This window comes from Megalobrama amblycephala, linkage group LG16, assembly GCF_018812025.1.
Source record: "Megalobrama amblycephala isolate DHTTF-2021 linkage group LG16, ASM1881202v1, whole genome shotgun sequence".
NCBI classification, from domain to species: domain Eukaryota; kingdom Metazoa; phylum Chordata; class Actinopteri; order Cypriniformes; family Xenocyprididae; genus Megalobrama; species Megalobrama amblycephala.
The window spans coordinates 40,878,070-40,901,555 of record NC_063059.1 but is presented as its reverse complement, the minus strand read 5'-3'; the positions used below and the strand labels follow the sequence as shown (position 1 = coordinate 40,901,555).

The 23,486-nt window shown below is 36.3% G+C and overlaps 1 protein-coding gene and 1 long non-coding RNA gene across 9 annotated transcripts in view; both read left to right on the top strand.

Moving 5' to 3' along the window:
* LOC125248201 (cell adhesion molecule 2) overlaps positions 1–23,486 on the top strand; it is a 39,926-nt gene that overhangs the window by 7,114 nt on the left and 9,326 nt on the right. For 4 of the 5 annotated variants that reach the window (XM_048159915.1, XM_048159914.1, XM_048159917.1 and 1 more), the window contains exon 3: positions 300–626. In XM_048159915.1, coding sequence (XP_048015872.1) covers positions 300–626 — 327 coding nt within the window. Of the gene's footprint in view, positions 1–299; positions 627–3,609; positions 4,320–23,486 lie in introns of those variants that run through there. The other variant, XM_048159918.1, reaches the window with a different exon arrangement.
* On the top strand, positions 13,139–22,457 carry LOC125248203. Of its 4 annotated transcripts, XR_007180276.1 has the most exons (6): positions 13,139–13,559; positions 15,010–15,046; positions 17,425–17,489; positions 18,727–18,755; positions 20,651–20,723; positions 21,634–22,457. It is a non-coding gene; the product is annotated as an uncharacterized LOC125248203 (long non-coding RNA). The 4 variants fall into 4 exon arrangements; XR_007180277.1 differs by lacking the exons at positions 13,139–13,559; positions 15,010–15,046 and adding an exon at positions 17,100–17,355; XR_007180275.1 differs by lacking the exons at positions 13,139–13,559; positions 15,010–15,046 and having other exon boundaries at positions 17,167–17,489; positions 18,691–18,755.

The following is a 23,486-nucleotide window of genomic DNA, read 5'->3' as shown; positions in this document are numbered from 1 at the left end:
TTTTAGTAAGTTTAACTACATTTAGTGGACATTCAGCAATGCTTACTGTTGTGCTTAGAAATGATATATTTGTATTTTTGTAATTATCCGAACAGTATATCATAATGAGTATTCACACCAGGGTGCAAACAGAATATAACGCTAATTTCAATTTGTATATTGCCAAAGTATATACATGTTACTATTTACACTGAGGTATATTTGCCCTATAATAATCAATCAGGGTTACATGCAGACTGAAATTACTGAAATGCTTCTCAAATCTGATCTGTTTGTCCTGCTGTTGTGTGTTTGTGTAGATGACAGCAGTCCACCGACGAACATCACGGCTGTTTTGGGTGACACCACTACAATCAGATGCCACATTCAGAAGATTGGGAGTCCTGTTATACGCATGTACATACAGAAAGTTATTAAAGACAGTCAAGAGATATTCATCAACGGTTTTGATTCATCCAGAAAGATGGATGTTCCTCTTGAGTACCACAAAAGAACCAAAGTGAACAGAACGGACCTCAGCATGGAAATGACAGATGTCTCTGTTTCTGACGAAGGATTGTACAAATGTATTGTTTTTTTCGACACAGTGGGCATAGAAATGCCCAAGATCCATCTCAAAGTCACAGGTAAGGCACAAGATACACAGACCACAGGGTTGTGTTAAATTCAGAATTGAAGAATCGGCTCAATTTCAATTTATGAATGTGAATTTGAATCAGATTGACCACAACAGACAGGAAGTTGAATCTGAATGACAGAAAAAGAATTGAAATTCTCATAAATTCAACAACAGGATTTTCAAGAAGACAAATCATAAATAATTACATCATTAATTTTGACAAATTATGCTTATTTATTCTCTAATATGTAAAATATATTTTATATAAACTGATGGCATGCAGAATATTTATCTAAACTTTATCAGACATTAATGGAGACTTTTTTTTTATTTTGCCACGCAGCACCATAAATGTCCACCACACTGTTTCCATATGATTGTGTAAAAAATGATATCGACATAAAAAAATATATATATTTTTAGAAAATTAGAGCATTCTGGATAATTAGTAAATATTTATTTCTGGAAATACTCCAGATGTTATATATAAGAATATGTTTATGGGTAATTCATGATACTAAAATTTAAAATGCATTATTAAAAAAATTACACTTTTGATTTTCTTTTACTTTCTTCCTTTTTATGCTCCTCCTCCTTTGGTATTTAAATTCAAATGCAATTCTAATTTTGAGCTATTCTCAATTCTGAATGATGCACAGCCCTGATAACCTCCTACATTGTGCTTGAAGCTGCAAAAGATCATTTGTGTGCACGTCTGTTTTAAGACAATACTAATAACAATAATACAACCATGTCTGGTTTACATCTGGTTTTAGGCAGGGCTGGCCCAAGCCTTTATGGTGCCTAAGTAGAATTCTGTTTGAGGGCACATGAGAGTGAGTAAATAATGACAGAATTTTCAGTTTTTGGTAGGGTTGGGAATCGAAAACAATTTTAAAGTTCCAGTTCCGATTCTGGTTCTGCCTAAGGATTCCGGTTCCGGTTCCATTAAAATAATTAAACAACTAATGAAAAATAGTAGTAAGGGAAAAATGCACAATACTTGACTCAAACAGTCCTTTTTGTGTTTATTCTTGTAAAATGAATTTAACAGACTGCTAATCTCATATTTGCTAACACTTTACAATAAGATGCTTGGACACACATGTAAGATCCAGACAGGTGAAACAGAATATTTTTGTAAGTTGGATTCATAAAGACTTGTTTCTGAAAGAAAGATTCAGTGATAGACACATTTTTAACAGTAATTTGTTGCCACCTAGTGGCGCAACAATGCAATTGATACAGTCGTTATTTGAAGTCCGGTTACTTTCAGAAAGTAATTTATTATATTTTGATCGGTAACATCAGCGTTTCTATTTGAAAAATAAACTTTTGTATACTTCTGTTATAATTGGAATATTTGTCTCACAGAAATAATGATACTGTGCATTTGAAAAGACTGTTTGTGAAGCTGTTTATAACTACACAACTCTCTTCAGATCAACGGCAGCGTGAACGCAGATTTGAATGTCATGATTTTATTTTTGTCAAAGGTTTAAAGGGATAGTTCACCCAAAAATGAAAATCTGATGTTTATCTGCTTACCCCCAGGGCATCCAAGATGTAGGTGACTTTGTTTCTTCAGTAGAACACAAATGATGATTTTTAACTCCAACCGTTGCCGTCTGTCAGTCAAATAATGCAAGTGAATGGTAACACAATTTATAAGAGTCAAAAAATATGCTTAGATAAATCCAAATTAAACCCTGCGGCTCGTGACGACACATTGATGTCCAACACACCACTATGTCCAACTGCGTTCAGCATTCGCTTAGTGAGGTCTGATCGCGCTCTGACAGCGGAAGTGATGTCTCACTCTCATTGAAGTATACGCACGAGACATCACTGTCATTGTCAGAGCGCGATCAGACCTCACTAAGCGAATGCTGAACGCAGTTGGACATAGTGGTGTATTAGAGGTAAAAAATTATATAAATATTGTTCGGTTTCTCGCACAAACTGATCGTTTCGTGTCTTAGGACATCAATGTGTCGTCACGAGCCGCAGGGTTTAATTTGGATTTGTCTATGCATGTTTTTTGACTCTTATAAATTGTGTTCCCATCCACTCGCATTATTTGACTGACAGACTGCAACGGTTGGAGTTAAAAATCATCATTTGTGTTCTACTGAAGAAACAAAGTCACCTACATCTTGGATGCACTGGGGGTAAGCAGATAAACATAAAATTTTCATTTTTGGGTGAACTATCCCTTTAATATACATGGCTGAATCGTTGTCATTAGATCATGTGGGTGATGAAATCGAGAACGTGATCTTTTAAAGATTAATCGTGCGGCTTTGTTCTCTCTCTCTCTCTCTCTCTACATTATTGAAATCTGATGTATAGAGTAGCGCGAGGGCTTTTCAGTGCATTCATTGCTATAATATTCATGAGGTGAGACGTCTCTATTAAAGGATACGCTCCCCGCACTTCGCCCACCCATCACACCAGAACCGTTTTCGGAACCGAAACTTAGAAATCTTGCACGGTTCCGGTTCTTTTCAAAAAACACTACCGGTTCTGGATGAGAACTGGTCCTATTTTTGGGTAAACTTTTCCTTTAAGAACAAGCGGCAGCATGTTTACTATAGGCATGTGACGGTATCAAATGTTCATATTGCGATAATTGCTTAAGTTTTTATCGCGGTATTGAAATAATTTGCAAAAAACTGTTGTCATAGTATAACAGGTTTAAGAACTCTTTTTCTTATAACAGATTTGACTCCCTTTTGGAGCCTGTCTCTAGTGGCCAGTCGATGAATTGCAGTTTAAATCACTTCCGTGTTGGCTTCAAGAGAAACCGCGGGAGGTTGCTGCTTGGTTGTACAGTATTGGGATGGAGCGCCAAAATCAAACTGTCATTCCATTCCTTAGTTCGTTTATGCCTTGGGCTGGCTCTGGTTTTAGGGAAATTAAACATTAAAGGGGGAACCTCTCCTAATCTCTAAAATGTCACTTATTCCACTGTTCTCTCCTTTTTAAAGCCAATTACAGCATTCCCACAGTGGAGAAAGAGTGCAGTGAATGTAATTACGATGACGGCACTGCTGGGAAGAGCTGTCAGTTGAGCTGCTCATCGGTGGGCGGTTATCCGCAGAGCGCCGTGAAGTGGGCGGGGCTTAACCTGAGTCTGATAAATGTCGTTCACAACGAGAGTTCAGAAGATCCGTACTCCAAAACATGGACCATCAACCAAACCATCACGTACAACTGCGACCAACCAACTGATGTCAGCTGTGCTGTAGGAGGCGCCGTTTCCCCCACCATCTCCATATTTTGTGCTGAATGTAAAAAGTTGAAGTTTTGTGTGACAACAGACTGAATTCAAAATCGTTGTTCACTGAAAATCTTGTCCTCTAAAATGTAGTGGGGGCATTTAGCTCATGCATATTAATTAGGTTATACGATTGTAAAATATTTTTGGGCTTTCTGTTACGTGTCTGTCTACGCTTCCTATCTATGCTCCCCTTTCTACGCTTGCCGCCTTTTTGTGGCCTTCAGCTTCCTGTGTGCAACTTTCAGCACATAGCTTTATGAGGAAATTGATGCAAGCAGGAAAAAGCTTAATGTGTGTATTGATGGAAGTAATGTAACCACTGACACAAACAGGAAGTTGAGGAAGGTGAATATAGCAATAGCAATTATAAATATCTTCTGTCAGACTGTATTAAACTGAGAATCAGCTGAGCAGCAATCTGGTCCATGTGTCTCTTATTTGGTTCTTTGGGTTTTACGAGATCTGGAGGTGAATTACAGAAGTCTGTAGATAATTGAATATGAATTTTGAAAACTTAAGTGATTTCTTTATGCCCAAAAGAACACATTAAGCTGTAAAACCAAGAAATATTTGGTGTAGACTATAAATTTGATTTGTTCTTTTTTTGCCATGTTGCCTTTTTTGCTGGTGTTGTGCCAAATTCTGACCCCCGCCAAATTTTTTTTACCCCCCATAGTATTGGTAGGATTAGGATTAGGTCTGGGGGAGGGGTTAGGATCAGGGGTGGGGTTAGCATTAGGCAATCAGGTAGCGACTTCAATGAGGGGGGTAATAATTTGGTAGGGAGTCGAAATTCGGCACAACATTGGTAAAGAATCCCTATTATTTTGTACAAACTCTGCGCAGTCAAAACTCGTAATCCGCAATGGACAGGTCCTGAATTTTGTACGACTTCATACATTAGGTAACGATGTGACCAAAACATATCTGATCAATGCATGCCCAACTCTAAATCAGCAAAATGACAAATTAGGAAGCAGGGGTACTGCTGACTACCCAAACACATTTAAATAAAAAACCAGAGTCGTGTCAACAACTTTTTTGACAAACTGAATGCACAACTTGAGAAAAGGTGCATGTCTAGAGACACCTAGCATCTTTGGTACTCGATTTAAACAAGCATGGGAAGAAGAATCGTTGTTCTCTATTCTTTTTTGTTTTGTGATGATTGTTCATGAGTCTCTTGTTTGTTCTGAGCAGTTAAACTGAGCTCTGTTCTTCAGAAAAATCCTCCAGCTCCTGCAGATTCTTCAGTTTTCAAGGATTTTTTTGTATATTTGAACCCTTTCCAGCAGTGACTGTATGATTTTGAGATTCATCTTTTCACACTGAGGACAACTGAGGGACTCAAACTCAACTATTAAAAAAGGTTCAAACATTCACTGATGCTCCAGAAGGAAACACGATGCATTAAGAGTCGGGGGTGAACACTTTTTGAATTGGATGAACAGGATTAATTGTACTTTTTTTGTCTTCTGGGAGACATGTAAGCATCTTCTCTAGCTTCCCAAAAAAAATATCATCTTGTTCAAAAGTTTTCACCCCCTTGTTCTTAATGCATCGTGTTTCCTTCTGGAGCATCAGTGAATGTTTGAACCTTTTTTAATAGTTGAGTTTGAGTCCCTCAGTTGTCCTCAGTATGAAAACACAGATCTCAAAATCATTCAGTCACTGCTGGAAAGGGTTCAAATATGCAGAAGATGCTGAAAAACTGAAGAATCTGCAGGAGCTGGAGGATTTTTCTGAAGAACAGAGCTCAGTTTAACTGCTCAGGTCAAACAAGAGACTCATGAACAACATCACAAAACACAAAAGCAGTCGTGGATCATCAGGTAACCACACACAGTATTGAGAATCAATGCTTCACATACTTATGAATGGGGTTATTTTAATAAATTCAGCTCCTTTTTTTTGTCTTGTGGACTATATGTAAACATCTGTTATGTGAAATAGCTTATTCAGGACAGTACTATATAAAAATAACATGCAATTTTCATGATCCTTCTTATTTTGTGAAAATGATTAACATTTTTGCAGATTCTGCAAAGGGTGTGTAAACTTTCGAGCAGAACTACGGAAGAGGATTAGGGCCAAGCAATAATAAAAAAATAAATCCATCTCGAGATTAAAGTTGTTAAATTTCGAGAAAAAAGTCGAGATAAAATGTTGAGAATAAACTCGTTAAATTACGAGAAAAAAACTCGTTAAATTTCGAGAAAAAAGTCGAGATAAAATGTTGAGAATAAACTCGTTAAATTACGAGAAAAAAACTCGTTAAATTTCGAGAAAAAAGTTGAGATAAAATGTTGAGAATAAAGTCATTAAATTACAAGAAAAAAGTTGTTAAATTACGAGAACAAATTTGTTAAATTACGAATTTGTTCTCATAATTTAATGACTTTATTCTCATAATTTAATGACTTTATTCTCATAATTTAATGACTTTATTCTCAACATTTTATCTCGACTTTTTTTCTTGAAATTTAATGAGTTTTTTCTTGAAATTTAACATTTTTCTCATAATTTAATGACTTTATTCTGAACATTTTATCTCGACTTTTTTTCTCGAAATTTTACGAGTTTTTTCTCGAAATTTAACATTTTTCTCATAATTTAATGACTTTATTCTCAACATTTTATCTCGACTTTTTTTTCTCGAAATTTAACAAGTTTTTTCTCGAAATTTAACGACTTTATTCTCATAATTTAATGAGTTTATTCTCAACATTTTATCTCGACTTTTTTTTCTCGAAATTTAACGAGTTTTTTCTCGAAATTTAACATTTTTCTCATAATTTAATGACTTTATTCTGAACATTTTATCTCGACTTTTTTTCTCGAAATTTAAAGAGTTTTTTCTCTAAATTTAACAACTTTAATCTTGAGATGGTTTAATGTTTTTATTATTGCTTGGCCCTAATCCTCTTCCGTACAGAACTGTATGTATTCAGGTGAAATTCCAAAGTGAAATCAAAATGAGCAGGCTAAAAATAATTTTGGATGTTGTAAATACTGCAGAAAACCAGGTCAATGGGCTCGAGAATGCCACAAATGCATGCGGGACATACAACAAGAAAAAAGTAATCAATCCAACCAACAACAACAACATAAACCCTCGAAACAAGAGGGAAAATAGACGGGGTCCTATCTCTTGTCCAATAAAGCATCCTTTAAACGTTAGATCCATATCAAAGCCTGATTTGTGTCTGACACACCGTTTCACAGTAATGCCGAACAGGCCGTTAAATTTGCTAGGACGAGATTTAATGCACAAAATGGGCATTGAAATTGTTTTTTTCTGAATATAACATTTCTCTCTTTCCCCTCGACTCTCATGCTCTTGACTGAGCCGCAGCTCCAGCCCAGTGACTTCCTCAACCCAGAGCCTGAGCAGAAAGAAACCTCTACTTCCTCTTCTGAGCTGTCTGTGGTAAACCCCACCTTACAAGGATAAGGCAGGCCTAATCATAAAAACCATAAATCTTGTTTATGTGAAGCAGTATCCCCTCTCAGTAGAGAAGGAAACATTATCAGCTATTTTTGGTTCCTGCCTATGTGGCTGCTGCAGCCCTGATGGTGTAGGATTTTATTATCACATCCTCTAATTTTATACATGTCATCTGGTGGGTGCAATTGTATACACTTTAAACACGCAGCACATGACAGCTCAGAGGAGTTACTACTAATTTAAAGGCGTCATTTGAGAAAACAAAACCTAAGGCAGTGTTATTTTGCTCTCACAACACTATCACAGATCTTCTATCGCTATCACAAAGTGTGTGAGACTATCAATTAAACTGGACTGTGTGCTTGTGGAAAAGCTTTGATTCATCATGTGACTTTCTCATCACCATTTGTTATTGTTGGTTGTATTACAAAGGTATAAAACGGATGTGTTGTACTTCATTAGGTTGGTAAATTAACATTATATCAGTTAATGAAGTACGTTTTTTTACTGTAAATTATAGTTAAATCTGTAAAACCTAAAATGTTGCTATCATATTTTTTATATATATATATATATATATATATATATATATATATATTTTTTTTTTTTTTTTTTTTTTTACATTTCTGGCAACCACAGCTGTGTTTTTTTTACAGTGTGTGTTTTAGAGGTGTGTGACTGTATTCTAACAATTTAATGTATGTTAAAAGTAAAAGATTTTGCATAGAATTACCGTAATAAACAGTAATTTTAAGATAAGAAATTACAGTTTTATTAGTTTTTTTTCTGACAGTATTTTTCAGTATTTTCCTGCTGCCAGAAAATTAAAATTTTTATGCTCATTTTATTTTGTTACAAGATGCACACAAAACCTGAGGATGAGAAATTTTTGGTAAACCAATGGGAGACAAAATTATTTTTGATGATGGTGCAACAAAATCCACAGGATTGGCTATTCTGATTTGCAATTCACCAGGTAAAGTAGTGACATCTAGGGGTAGCATGATGAACAATATATTTTTCTGATAAATGTTTGTGGATATAATAATCTAGTTCAAAACAGACAGCTGATTTCAAATGTGGCAGATGTTCTTGATGACCTTAAAGGTGCCCTAGAACTTTTTAAAAAAAGATGTAATATAAGTCTAAGGTGTCCCCTGAATGTGTCTGTGAAGTTTCAGCTCAAAATACCCCATAGATTTTTTTTAATTCATTTTTTAACTGCCTATTTTGGGGCATCATTATAAATGAGCCGATTCAGGGCTACTGGCCCTTTAATTCTCCTGCTCCACGCCCACAGAGCTCGCGCTTGCCTTTGAACAGCATAAACAAAGTTTACACAGCTAATATAACCCTCAAATGGATCTTTACAAAGTGTGCGGCATGCATGCGGCATGCATGCGTCGGATCATGTGAGTATTGTATACTGTTATATTGTTTACATTTGATTCTGAATGAATTTGAGGCTGTGCTCCGTGGCTAACGGCTAATGCTACACTGTTGGAGAGATTTATAAAGAATGAAGTTGTGTTTATGCATTATACAGACTGCTGGCATATGCAAATATTGGGGCGTACACCCCGACTGTTATGTAACAGTCGGTGTTATGTTGAGATTCGCCTGTTTTTCGGAGGTCTTTTAAACAAATGAGATTTATATAAGAAGGAGGAAACAATGGAGTTTGAGACTCACTGTATGTCATTTCCATGTACTGAACTCTTGTTATTTAACTATGCCAAGATAAATTCAATTTCAAATTCAATCGAGGGCACCTTTAAGCTTTTCCATCGAACTGCTAACATAATTATGGGTGGCGATGGTTAGTTCACCCCAAAATGAAAATCAGTTCACCACCCTCATGTCGTTCCAAATCCGTAAGACTTTTGCTCATCTTCAGAACACAACTAAAGATCTTTTTGATGATAGAATGCTGTCAGATTTCCTTCCATAGAAGGAAATTGTAACCAATGAGGTTCATTCTAGTGTGTTATGCAGCACGTTTGAGCTTCCGCAAGAGCTTTGTTGCAAAAGGTTTGTTAATGTTTATATTAAATTAAATCTGTTCATCATAAAAAGCAATCGAGTCACTTCAGAAAATTTGGACTAAACCATTTGATTCATATGGATTAGTTTTCCAATCTCTTTATGAACTTTTTTAAGTATCAAAGTGTCTGTTGCAAAGGCAGTCTATGGAAGGAGATCTGACAGCATTCTGTCATCAGAAAGATTTTCATTTGTGTTCTGAAGATGATCGAAAGTCTTACGGGTTTGGTAAGACATGAACAAGGTAGCAAAAGTGGTTCGGCCTGATAATGGCCCAGTTTCAGCAGGCCGGAAGAAATAACTCGACCCGGTTGCGGTTGCCAGAATCGGAATGAACGCGGGATGAATGACGCCCCAGATTTGGCCCAGATACACTGGCCCGAGTCTGGCTGCCAAAACTGCTGGCATTGGGCCACAATCATGGCGACAAGAACCGAACACTTAGCCGGTACTTGCCAGAGTCTCGGCACTGAAACTGAGTCAACACTGCCAGCACTGGGCCACAATCACGGCAACAAAAATGGTACTCTTAGCCGGTACTGGCCCGAGACTGGGTACTGAAACTGAGCCGGCACTGGGCCACAATCACACCAACAAAAATGGTGCACTTAGCCGGTACTGGCCCGAGCCCGGTTATTTATTTTAATTATACATTATTATGACTTAATTATTAGCTTTTCATCAACTCGTGAACCCCTGCTCTAGAGGTTTGGGATTGTTCACTTCTCATTGCGGTGCATTCTGGGATTGAATGAGTGCTTGTCTGATAATATGGTGTGTGACTACAGTGTGTCACTGAGCCTCAACCACAAGGGGGCACAATCAGTCTGGACAATTCAAGATAGTTCAGATGAGTTTATGGTATGACAGAAGTTTCATTCCTTCTTCCATGTTCCATAACAAACTTCAAGCTTTTTCATTCAGTTGTATTTAAGTGTTGCTTCATTTTGTCATGCAGCACCTTATATGACCATGTCATATCCTGTATGTTCTGTGATCACATTTTTAAGCTGTTTTGATAAATAAAAAGGTTTTTTTTTTTTTTTTTTTTGCATTTATGTTTCATTTATTCATTTCATCATCTTTCTCATGTCCACACAGATGATTTCATACTGAATCAGTGCATTATTTACACTCATAATCATGAATGATGAAATGTTTGCGTAAGCTTTTCCCTTCAGTCATCAGTAAACGGAGGAAGTGGAAAACCTCTAACCATCACATGCCATCTTGCTCCAATGAATCAGTTTTTGTGTGTTTCTCAACTCGAGGTCTGGAGATGCCAGGCGTCTCTCAGAACAGCTCAGTTTTAATTCTCTGGAAGGAAAAAACACATCTTCAGCAGCCTTCGTTCTGGAAGTTGCATTTTAGAAAGTTCTTCAATCAAGCGCTTTAAACTAAAACAATCAGCTCTGGGATGAATTACATAATTAGATTCAAAGCCAATGATGTCTTTAATTCAATGAATCACTCATTTCAGAAAGTAAATGATATAATCAATCACTTTTTAAAAATATATTTTATGCTCTAATGCTAAAATAACCTATTGCTAGCAATCAGGCATTCAAAAATTCACCACAAATGTTGCTTGCCTTGATTTTAATAGTAACAGCAACTTGTTTGATTGTAGGCAGTTTCATTGTTTATAAGTTAACATTAAAAATCAATTTCACTCTGGGGATTTTCCAAGGCATTTTTTCCTCTGTAACCTTCCTGTTGAACTCTATTCTGTCACTTCTTGTGAATGTGATTTATTAGTAATTTATTTATTAATCATTCAGAACACTGTTCTGGTGTCAGTAAAATTTTAGATTAGTTGTCACAATGAGTGAGAGCCGCTAAATCTCCAACCTCCGGGGAATTACCCATTTTAAAGAAACGGCAAACAGACTAGAACTTGGCAGAGCTCGTAATAAAACAAGAATCAACATAAGCTTTCTCTTTTCATGAGAAATGAGAAATTTGAAATGTTATAAAAGCAACACAGATATAGCACTTTCATTACTCAACAGGTGAGTAAGGTATTTCATTGAACAGATAAATTGCCATATGTATCTCTAACAGAGTTCATTGTAAAGCATTATCTGTTGTGAAGATAATTTCATTATAGTTGTTGTAGAGGTGCACTGGAAGTTATTTTCAAGCAAGTACCATGTCTATTAATGGGTAAAGCTACAGTACAGTAATATCTTCTGCTAGTCAGCTTGAGAACCTGTCCATCTAAACTGGTTATATCTCTCAAAGATCCTTGATTATGATTTGACTTTTTTAACTTTAGTTAGTGTGTAATGTTGCTGTTTGATCATAAACAACATCTGCAAAGTTATGACGCTCAAAGTTCAATGCAAAGGGAGATATTTTCTTTTACAGAAATTGCTTTTTAAGTACTACAACAAACGGCTGGTAGGGACTACAGCGAGCTTCTTCCCGGGTTGGTGACATCACTAGCCCTAAAATTTACATAAACCCCGCCCCCGAGAACACACAACAAAGGGGACGGGGCCATGTTGGGCTGCTTTAGAGAAGAGGAAGAGTTGTTGTAGTAGAGTGTTGTTATCATGCCGTCATTTTACACCGGACTGCTTCACAAACGAGGGTCAATTCAACACTGGATTTGCACAAAAGATTGACAAGCTCCACCCCCTTCTGGAAAGGGGGCCGGGAGCAGCAGCTAATTTGCATTTAAAGGGACACACACAAAAATGGCGTGTTTTTGCTCATACTCAAATAGGGGCAAATTTGACAAGCTATAATAAATGATCTGTGGGGCTGAAATTTTGAGCTGAAACTTTAAGTCTAGTAATGAATGTTTTATAATGAATGAGCAGCAGGAGAACCATGTTCATCCACAAAGTCACGCAGAGCTGAAGCACTACCAAAACAATGTTCTTCCACAAAATGCATGCATAATGTAACTTTAAAATAGACATTATATAGCGCAGACTTCCTATAGAGATGAGCCCTTAGGCTTAATGCAGTCTGAAAAATGCTGTTTTTGCGTTTAGAAACAAAATGTATGAGACAGTTGTTGTCAGATATCTTTGGTGATTTATGAATATGAAATTTAATCGAAAGCTTTGGAGAATTTGATGTTTCCCCATTGCAATGTAGTATATTTCAAACAGTACTATGCTGCATTGCCTGTGAACACTGCATTATGGCATACAGTACTTCATGCATGGAGCTCTGGTTGCATACTGCACCTAGTATATTTCTACAGGCATTTTGCATACTGTATACGATCAAAAATTGTACTTAGTATGCTGATCTGCAGAAATGTATCATTGCACCTAAATGTATATAATGCTAGTATTCAAACCTAGCCTTTGCTCTATCTGGCCACTAGAGGGCATACTCTTCCCAGAATTGCTCTTGTGCATGTAGTGTGTTTCACTTTCATGGCCTTTCAGCAGTACACCACACAGGACACTCACCGCAGACATGGGTGTGTGTTGTGGTGTGTTATTTAACGGTTCTCAGGAAAGCCGTCCTGTCTGACGTCATGTTTATTGAGTATCAGGAAGTAAAACTTATTTTTAAAAAAAATAATAAAACATTAATGTCATGAGCTTTATCTTCACTTGTGTTCAGATATCAGGGTGTGTCAGCTGTCAGTCACTCCTAAAAATCCCTCTTTTCTTCCTTTTTCTATATGAAGGCTTATCACAGACAGATATACAGGAGTGTAAGGAAGAATTTCCCTAGAATATTCATGATATCAGAAGTGAGCAGCACACACACATTGACTCGGCTACGTTTGATGCTGTTGTTCCGTGTTTGTGTGTGTGTGAGTACACACACTCTATCGCAGCTAAATGAGTCATAAAATCTGATTATATGTAAATGGCAGATGATAAGAACCATGCTGTGGGATTGAGGGAAGCAAGAAATGAGAGTTATGGAATAAGCAGGAGTGAGAATTGAAAGTGAGCGGCCAAGAAATGGAAAAGGAGAGCTGAGAAGAAGCGAGCTGGAAATGCCCTAAAATTCCTGTGTTCCAGTAAAGTGTGTCGTCCTGGTGCTGGTGACTAATCATGTGACCAGGTGATGTGCCTCTGCCTCCTTTGGTCTTATTGTTGGTAAACATGTCTTTGACTTCCTGTACAGCTTTGAGAGAGAGGAGCAACCTGAAATGACTGAATCATTCATCAGTGGTGTTTGCAAAGGTGAGTGTTGATTGATCTAGAGAGCAGAATATCACAGAGACATGAGGGTGGGCACTTTTCACTTTAGATGGTAAGAAACCACCTAGAAACCATGCAAAATTCCTCAGTAAGCTCACAGCAACATACAGAAACCCATCTGGAACACCTCAGCAACTGCATAGCAACACCAAACACAACTACATATCAATGCCCTGACAATCACTTAAAACACATTAGCTACCAGCCAGAACATCTTTTCAGCTGCACAGCAGTGCCCTGGCAACTACCCAGAACACCTTAGCAACTACAAAGCAATGCCCTAGCAACCACTCAGAACACCTATGCAACTGTAGTAACGCCCTGACAACCACTTAAAACAACCTACCACTCAGAACACCTCAGAAACTACATATCAACACCCCGACAACCCCCAAAACTCCATAGTTACTCCCTAGAATACCTTAGCAACTGCATATAAAAGCCCTGAGAACCACTCCGAACACCTTTGCAACTGCATAGCAATGCCCTGACAGCCACCTGAACTCCCTACTACTTCTAAGTCCTTAACAACGCCCTGGCAACCACCTAGAACACCATAGCAACTACAGAGCAATGCCCTGGCAACCACTCAGAACATCTATGCAACTGTATAGTAGCACCCTGACAACCACTTAGAACCACCTACCACTCAGAACACCTCAGAAACTACACATCAATGCCCTGACAACCCCCAAAACTCCATAGTTACTCCCTAGAATACTTTAGCAATTGCATATAAAAGCCCTGAGAACCACTTAGAACACACTAGCTACCACTCCGAACACATTAGCAGCTGCATAGCAAAGCCCTGAAACCAACCAAAACTTCCACGCTACTACTTAGAAGACTTTGGCAACTGCATAGCAACACCCTGGCATTCACTTAGAACACCCTAGCTACCACTCAGAACACCTTAGCAACTGCATAGCAATGCCCCAGCAACCACCCAGAACTTCCTGGCTACCACTCAGAACATCTTAGCAACCACATAGCAATGCTGTGTAAAGCCCCTATAGAACACTTTAGTAACTGCATAGCAACACTCTGGCAACCACTTAGAACACCTTAGTAACAGCATAGCCATGGCAACCGGCCAAAACTCGCTAGCTACTACACAGAATATCAGTGCAACTGCATAGCAACGCTCTGGCAATCACTTAGAACACCATAACAATTGCATAGCAACACCCTGGCAACCACCCAGACTTTCCTAACTAACACTAGAATATATAAGCAACTGCATAGCAATGCCCTGGCAACCCAAGCATTGTCACTGCCTAAGTGCTAGGGTATTGCGGGTGGTTGCCTAGAAAAACCAAGTTAAATCGTGGTACTTTCATGGTGGTTTTCTTACATTTTTGGAGCTTGACAAATCCACTGATTTTGTTGTATAAAATGAGCACTGCAAAACATCTCCTTTTATGCTCCACAGAAGAAATAACGTCATACGGGTTTGGATCAAAATGATGGTGAGTAATTGATATTGTTATTTTTGGGTGTAGAGAAATTGTTTAATAAAACACATCACAAATACACGCATGAATAGAAGCAAATTAGGCCAAATCAGGTGGGAAATAAACGATTGTCACAGACACAGCTGCTTCAGACAGCTTACGTTTCACAGCACAACAGCATGTTCATGCCTTTCCTTAGCCAGATTTTCTTGTCGGGCCGTAACCACATTCCTCCACTGTCTGTCCCAACCACAATGACATCCTCAAATGTACAGTGGATCAAACAATAGGAAGTAAAATCACACAACAGCACATAACCGTAAGAGAAGGACGAACAGAAAGTCTCTGACTATCAGTTCTGAATTCATGACATTATTGTAATATCTAATTCTTCTATTTGGATTGGAAGTAAAATTTAAAGTAAAATTTTTCTCAGATGCTTCTACTGAGATAAAGAGCCCAGCGATCTCACACATGTCTGGAGTTTTAAACAGGGAAACAATGCTTTTAACTGCACTTAACCCCGTAATTCTTAACCCCGCTTTTAACCCCGGGTAAAGGAATGTTTTACACATATGAAACCCTGGTCCAGTGAGCCGCTTTTGCTCTGTTAACCTCGCATTGCGTTTTCAACATGTGCAGTGTAAAGGCCCGTTCACACCAAGAACGATAACTATAAAATAACTATATTAGCATCCATACCAAAGAACCTTATAGCTTGTTTATCATAAGCACGAGCGCTGCATTTAATGTTGTCTACCGCTTTAAATGCTCGAGCTCTTTAAAGCAGGATGGATTCTGATTGGCTGTCAGTGTTTTTATCATTCATCAGCTGGAAAACTTTGTGAAAGTGAAAGTTTCTCTGTGCTGCTATTGTTATAGTTGTGGTGTGGACTATTATTTTACACTTAAAACGATTTTTTATTTTTTTTAAAACGATATCTTAATGTTAATCGTAATGAACGGGCCTGAAAACGACGCAGTGTTAGGATGTTGTAGCTAGACGCTTAGCAACGGACAGCCAATCGCGTGCCTCATATTCAGGTGGAAACGTCGCGCGAGGGAAAATGTAATGTAAATGTAAAATGGCGACGGTAAACACGTCAGTTGAAGTGAATAAGAGACGTTTAACGTAATTCTTACCTTTATTGTGCGGATTGTCCATTCAGTATACCAAAGTCTCTTTATTTCACTCGGCGGCCATCATTGAAACGCCTTCAAGTGCAGCTCGTATCTCTTTGAATGGGGAAACATCAAATTCTCCAAAGCTGTTTGTCATGCTTTTGATTAAATTTCATATTTGAAATCACCAATGAAATCTGACAACAACTGTCTCATTTAGTATACGTTTTGTTTCTAAACGCTCAAATCATGACAAAAAAGGTATTATTCAGGCTGGATCAAGCTAAAATCGCGTCTCTTGTGCCTCATTTCGGAGGCGCGCGTCTGACTGTTTCTATTGAAACCGGAGCTTCTAACGGCCGCTGCAGTGACGCGATGACTTTACCAGTCGGCTATTGGCTCTTATTTAGAAGGCGGGACTTATTCCGGCATATTGCGTGTTGCACTTTCTCCCATTCAAAACAATATTCTATAGTCTTTGATATTACAGTTGGCAATATATTATATGAGGATTCCCAATGCTAGAGTATTTATGTAAACAGATTGCGTGCTGCGTTCGTCCAATCAGTGTCACAGACACTGTAAATATGCAAACAATGAAGTTAACCCAGGGTTTGGGAATGTACAGTGTGAAAGGGCAGTTTATAAATTCCCAGGATTAACTGTTAACCTCGGTTAAATTATAGCAGTGTAAAACGTTTAGAATGACCCAGGGTTAACTAGTTCAAATGTGAAAAGCTCTCAAACTGTGCTCAAAAGTCACTCAATATGAACTCAAACATTTCTCAGAAAGCAAATGATCTGAGCTACTCCACATTATTGGGTGACTTGTCCTTTTTTCTGTAGCTCAAGCAGTAGAACATGACCCTCACAATGCCAAGGTCAGGGTTCGATTCCCAGGAATTGCATGAAATGATAAACTGCTATGCAATGTCAGTCACTTCTGATAAAAGCATGTGATAAATGCATGGATGTCTGAGTAAAATGCTAAAACTGTTTCTCAACTACTGCCATTATTGTGTGGGTGAATTCATGCATGCAATTCTTGTGAAATTATGAGGAGAAGTGTGGGTGATCGCAGAGCCATTGCCATCAGTTCAGTGTGAATATAACTATCACTCAGGCATATCATGTGACGTCACATCTGTAATTCATCTCACCTGAATTCTCACACAAATATTTGTTTATGTGGGGATTTACCAGTGAGTTTGTTGTTATTGTTTTTCAGTAAAATTAATTTTAATATAAAATGTCAGCTGTTTTCCTTCTAGGGACCTTAAGGTACGTCCCCTGCAACTCGATCTCCACATTTGGTTCCTGCAAAGAGCAAAACCAGGTATGGTGGTAAACAGACAGTGCTGGATTTAATCTGATTTCATCTAGTGTTTCATATGTGTATTAAGTTTCATTGAGTTGAAACGACAAAAATATATGCAACACTTCCCTTACTAAAAAGAAGTTTATTCAAATATACTTCTTTTAAACTAGTCTACTTTTTATGTACTTCACAGAAATATATTTAAAATTGCACTTAAGTATATACTGACAGAAAAATGTAAGTTTACTTGGCCTATACTTGTACTGATCAAGATATACTTAAGTATACTTGCAGTGTAAAACTTCTAGTTTACTAAGAGTATATTTCAATGTGTACTTTAATATACTAAAATAGTGCTACAAGTATTAAAATAGTAAACTGCTAGTATACTTATAAGTTCACTTGTGGTACAGATTCAAATGTCAAATGTAGTTGTGAACTAGTTGTGTACTCATTGTTTACACTTAAATGTATACTTTTTATATACTAAAAATGGGCCAATTTAGTCCCAGTGGGACCTTCCCAGATGAAAAAAAGTACATTTTTGTGCACTAAATTTAGTGCACTAAAAATGTATTTAGATACTACTTATAGTACATTTGAACCCATAGTGTACTATAAGTAGTATCTAAATACATTTTTTTAATACAGAGATAGTATTTTAAAAGCACATTTTAGTTCATATTTCATGGTGTCTCAAAATAGCACAGTTGAGTATACTTAGATGTCCTCAAGATTATCTTAAGGAGTACTAAAGAAGAATTTTAAGTACAAAATTAGTGCGCCAAAATAGAGCACTTTAAGTACATTATAGAAATGTACTTTTTTTTTCACCTGGGGTATTGTAAAGTGTTACCAAAATATACAGCCAGTTCAGTTTCAGACGCAATCAAATGTTAAACACAAGAAACTGCACATCAATCACTTGTTTGCTTTAGTGAAGATTTGTGTTTAATCATTTAATTGAGTAATTTAGTGTAGTTTATCTCAGTTCAGTGCAGTAGATAGTTTATTTAAGCCTATGCAGTTTCGTTCACTTCATTCGGCATTCTCAGACACTTTAATTTGGCTTTAATCGTGAAACCTTATATTTAGATGGGATAGTGTGTCTGTTCTCTGAAACTTGATCTGAGGTTTCACACTTAATAAACAGCACTTCCTCTCTCGCTTTCTCTCTCTCGCTCTCTCTCTCTCTCTCTCTCTCGCTCTCTGTAAAAAGGAACTGTTTTATTATTGTGTTTCATTTCATCTATAGCGCACCGGAGGACAAACAACCAAACTTTAGTAAGTGCTTTTTCTCATTTTTTATCTTGTTTTTACTGATGTCTCATCACTTTCCTCACTAACACACGTTCACACACTTTGACCGGTGGCACGTGTACGGCTGGATCAGATTTTGACACATTGTTAAACCTTGTGAAGCGTGACCTTTCAGGGTTTGATCATTCACACAAATATGCTAGATAATGAGTAGTTATTCTGGTGTTAATCTTGATTTTTCTTCTTTTTTGTTTGTGTTGTGTTTGTGAGAAGCTTTTATTTCCTTTTAACAGTTTCAGTTGAATGTGGATCATTTTAATTTCATTGTAATGTGACAAACATGAACTCAAAGCGAGCGGTTTAGTTTAGTTTCATTCAATTCTCTCTGCAGTAAAATGGCGCAGGTTTATTTTAGTTTAGTTTAATGCTATCTGTAGTAAAGTAACACAATTAGTTTACTTATTTTGGTTAAATACCCCATGCAATAAAACGACACAACTAGTTTAGATTAGATAAATTTAGTTAAGTTTAGTTTAATTCCATCTGCGGTAAAGTAACACAATTAGTTTAGTTTATTTAGTTATTTTAGCTTGATTAATCTTGTTTACTTTAGTTAAATAACCTCTGGAATAAAATGGCACAACCAGTTTAGTTTAGTAAAATGTAGTTCATTTTAGTTTAGATAAGTTTAGTTAAATGCTCTCTCTAGTAAATCAACACAATTAATTTAACTTTAGTTAAACCCTCTGCAAGAAAATGACACAAATATTTTAGTTTAGTTTAATTCAATGCCATCTACAGTAAAGCAACATGTTTAGTTTAATGTAGTTTAGTAAAATGTAGTTTAGTTTAAGTTTAGTTTAGTTAAATGTAGTTTAGTTTAAGTTTAGTTAAGTTAAATGTAGTTTAGTTTAGATAAATTTAGTTTAATTCAATGCCGTCTGTGATAAAGCAACATGTTTAGTTTAATTTAGTTTAGTAAAATGCAGTTTAGTTTAAGTTTAGTTAAGTTAAATGTAGTTTAGTTTAAGTTTAGTTTAGTTAAATGTAGTTTAGTTTAAGTTTAGTTTAAGTTAAATGTAGTTTAGTTTAGTTTAGATAAATTTAGTTTAATTCAATGCCGTCTGTGGTAAAGCAACATGTTTAGTTTAATTTAGTTTAGTAAAATGTAGTTTAGTTTAAGTTTAGTTTAGTTAAATGTAGTTTAGTTTAGTTTAGATAAGTATAGTTTAGTTTAATGCCCTTTGTGGTAAAGCAACACAGTTTAGTTTAATGTAGTTTAGTAAAATGTAGTTTAGTTTAGTTAAGTTCATTTTAATTCAATGCCTTCTTCGATAAAGCAACATGTTTAGTTTAAGTTTAGTTTAGTTAAATGTAGTTTATTTTAGATAAGTTTAGTTTAATTCAATGCCGTCTGTGGTAAAGCAACATGTTTAGTTTAATTTAGTTTAGTAAAATGTAGTTTAGTTTAGTTTAGATAAGTATAGTTTAGTTTAATGATCTTTGTGGTAAAGCAACACAGTTTAGTTTAGTTCTGTGGTAGTTTAGTTTCGTTAAATGCCCAATAAACAAAAACAAAATCAGTCTAGTTTCATTCTCTCAACACAGTCAGTTTAGTTGAATAAAGCAACATGATTCATTTGAGTTTAGATTAAAGTAGCACGATCGGTTTAGTTTTAGTGTAATGCTTTCTGAAGTAAAGCAACACGTTTACTTTAGTTTAATTCCCTCTGGCTGAAGTACAGCAGCACAATCAGTTTCCTTTCTTCATTCCTTTCTGTTAATCTCATTTCATCAGGTCCTTTTGCATTGTTTAGCAGTTTGATGTGTTTCTGGAGGGCGTGCCCTGTGGGAATTCCCTCTGAGAGTATCGATATGAAATGAGATGACATCACCTCTCCGTCCCTTTCTCTGTGTAGGCGTGTAGTTCCTGTTTCGACAGTCTCAAGTTGAGACCCATGAGGAGGACATGAAGAAGCCAGTCTGCTCTCTGTAAGTGTTCCTGACGTTCACGCACATCCATCAGCATGAATTTAATGCTGCTTCTCTCGCACGCCCACAGATACAGGTACAGTGTGTGTGTGTGTGTGTGTGTGTGGCTATACTTGTGAGAACTAGTGTCATCTAAGGACTCATAGATGGTCCAGTCTTTAAATCTAATGATTTCTGTGAGGGTTGTTTCATGAGTTTAGGAGATAATAGAAAAACAATGGAAGTCTGTGAGATGTCTTCAGTAATACAGCTCTTTGTATGTGTGTGTATTCTGTGTGTGTTAGTTGTGTATGGCTCACTTAGTTCTTTTGACTAAGAGGGAAGTACTATTCGTGTGTTTGCATTGGTATATTTAGATCTGTCCAAGAGCACCAGGAAATCATTTTGCTTCAGGCATCTTTCCTGCTTTCACTGCACTCTGCTGTTTTCTTGTGTCGATTAGCCGGATTTCATTCCTGATCTTTGCTTTTTTTAAATGCACACAGTTGCTTTTAAGGGCCGTGAATGATTAAATATATCCACTAAACTAATACCAGGAAAACAGCTCTTGTTTCAGTTCAACATTTAGCCACATTGACGTTGATTTATACGTCGATAATGTTGCATATGCAACAAATCAGACACAAACGTAATCCGCATGATGCATACTATCAACATCCTCTTAATTAGTACTAGTAATATATTATAATGTAGGCTGACTGATGAGGAAGTGAAATGTTGTAGTTTTTGAACTGAAAAAAACATTCAAGCAATCGACTACAAGTCTGTTGTCTTGTGATAAAGGCCTGAGTTTTGCAGTTATTTTTGTTAAAGCATTATGAAGTGAGTCATGGGATTTTTTTTTGAGGATTATGCTAATGCACATGATTGTGTCTTCTCTAATGGTTGTTCTTGCTTGTGTTTTCGACAGCTTGGCCTTGGTCATGACCTTGGTGCTGGTAATGGCTTCAACTGGTAAGAACGAACTCTGATTTAATCATTTTCACAGGAATGCATGCGCATTTTACATTTTTACCTGTCAGTTAGTATAGTGATTAATAAAGGTCTATTAATTACTATAGTTTGCTAAATGTAGAGAATGAAAGAGAAACGTTACGGGGCGATGGATAAGTTTGGATGTAGGGATGAATTACTAGAAGCTGGAGGAGGTGGGGAATGCACCTCCACACCAAAACATTCAAAGAACAAGGAAGCAAAACTTGGGACAGTAAGAAAAGGACTTCTGAACCACTGAAATAAGTCATACAGAATCACCCTAAATGAAACACACACATCTGCACACCCACGTTTATATAATGGGGACGTACCAGACCCTTCTGTTATATTAGCACTATATATATATATATATATATATATATATATATATATATATAGTGCTTGATAGTAACTGATTATACTCAATAGCAGTAAATTATGCATAATTAATTGATTTTATCTTTTAAATTTTCCTTTCTAAAATAGCCTACTGCTTATATTCGTTCATAAAGTCCTCCAGTTTTGTAGAATTTCACAGATAGACCACTGAAAACTGAGACCCACACAGAGTTTGATTACTGGATTTACAGAAATCATCTCACTTTTAAGTGTTTTCTCAACATTGCATCACTCAGTAAGTCATTTAATCATGCATTACTGTCGTTGGAAGGCTTTTGTCGTTCAAATACAGTACAGTCCAAAAGTTTGGAACCACTAAGATTTTTAATGTTTTTAAAAGAAGTTTCGTCTGCTCACCAAGGCTACATTTATTTAATTAAAAATACAGTAAAAACAGTAATATTGTGAAATATTATTACAATTTAAAATAACTGTTTTCTATTTGAATATATTTGACAAAGTAATTTATTCCTGTGATCAAAGCTGAATTTTCAGCATCATTACGCCAGTCTTCAGTGTCACATGATCCTTCAGAAATCATTCTAATATGCTGATCTGCTGCTCAAGAAACATTTAATGTGTACAATTGTACAAAATATTTGTGTACAATATTTTTGTTCAGGATTATTTGATGAATAGAAAGTTCAAAAGAACAGTGTTTATCTGAAATCTAATCTTTTGTAACATTATAAATGTCTTTACTGCCACTTTTGATTGATTTAATGCATCCTTGCTGAATAAAAGTATTCATTTCTGTAATTTCTTTTCAAAAAAATAAAAATAAAAATTCTCACTGACCCCAAACTTTTGAACGGTAGTGTATAATGCTACAGAAGCTTTGTATTTCAGATAAATGCTGTTCTTTTGAACTTTCTATTCATCAAGGAATCCTGAAAAAAAAAGTACACAACTGTTTTCAACATTGAAAATAATCAGAAATGTTTCTTGAGCAGCAAATCAGCATATTAGAATGATTTCTGAAGGATCATGTGACACTGAAGACTGGAGTAACGATGCTGAAAATTCAGCTTTGATCACAGGAATAAATTACTTTGTCAAATATATTTAAATAGTACACAGTTATTTTAAATTGTAATAATATTTCACAATATTACTGTTTTTTACTGTATTTTTTATTAAATAAATGTAGCCTTGGTGAGCAGACGAAACTTCTTTTAAAAACATTAAAAATCTTAGTGGTTCCAAACTTTTGGACTGTACTGTACATTAAAATCCAGAAATTCACGTCATTTCATATTCACATGCATTGCAGGGATTCCCCAATTTTTTTGTCAGCTGAACATTTGAAGTGGATCAAAAAAAGTTAATCAAAGAAGGTTTTGGGATAGTTTTGATGAAAGGTTTTGATCCACTTCAAATGTTGACTAC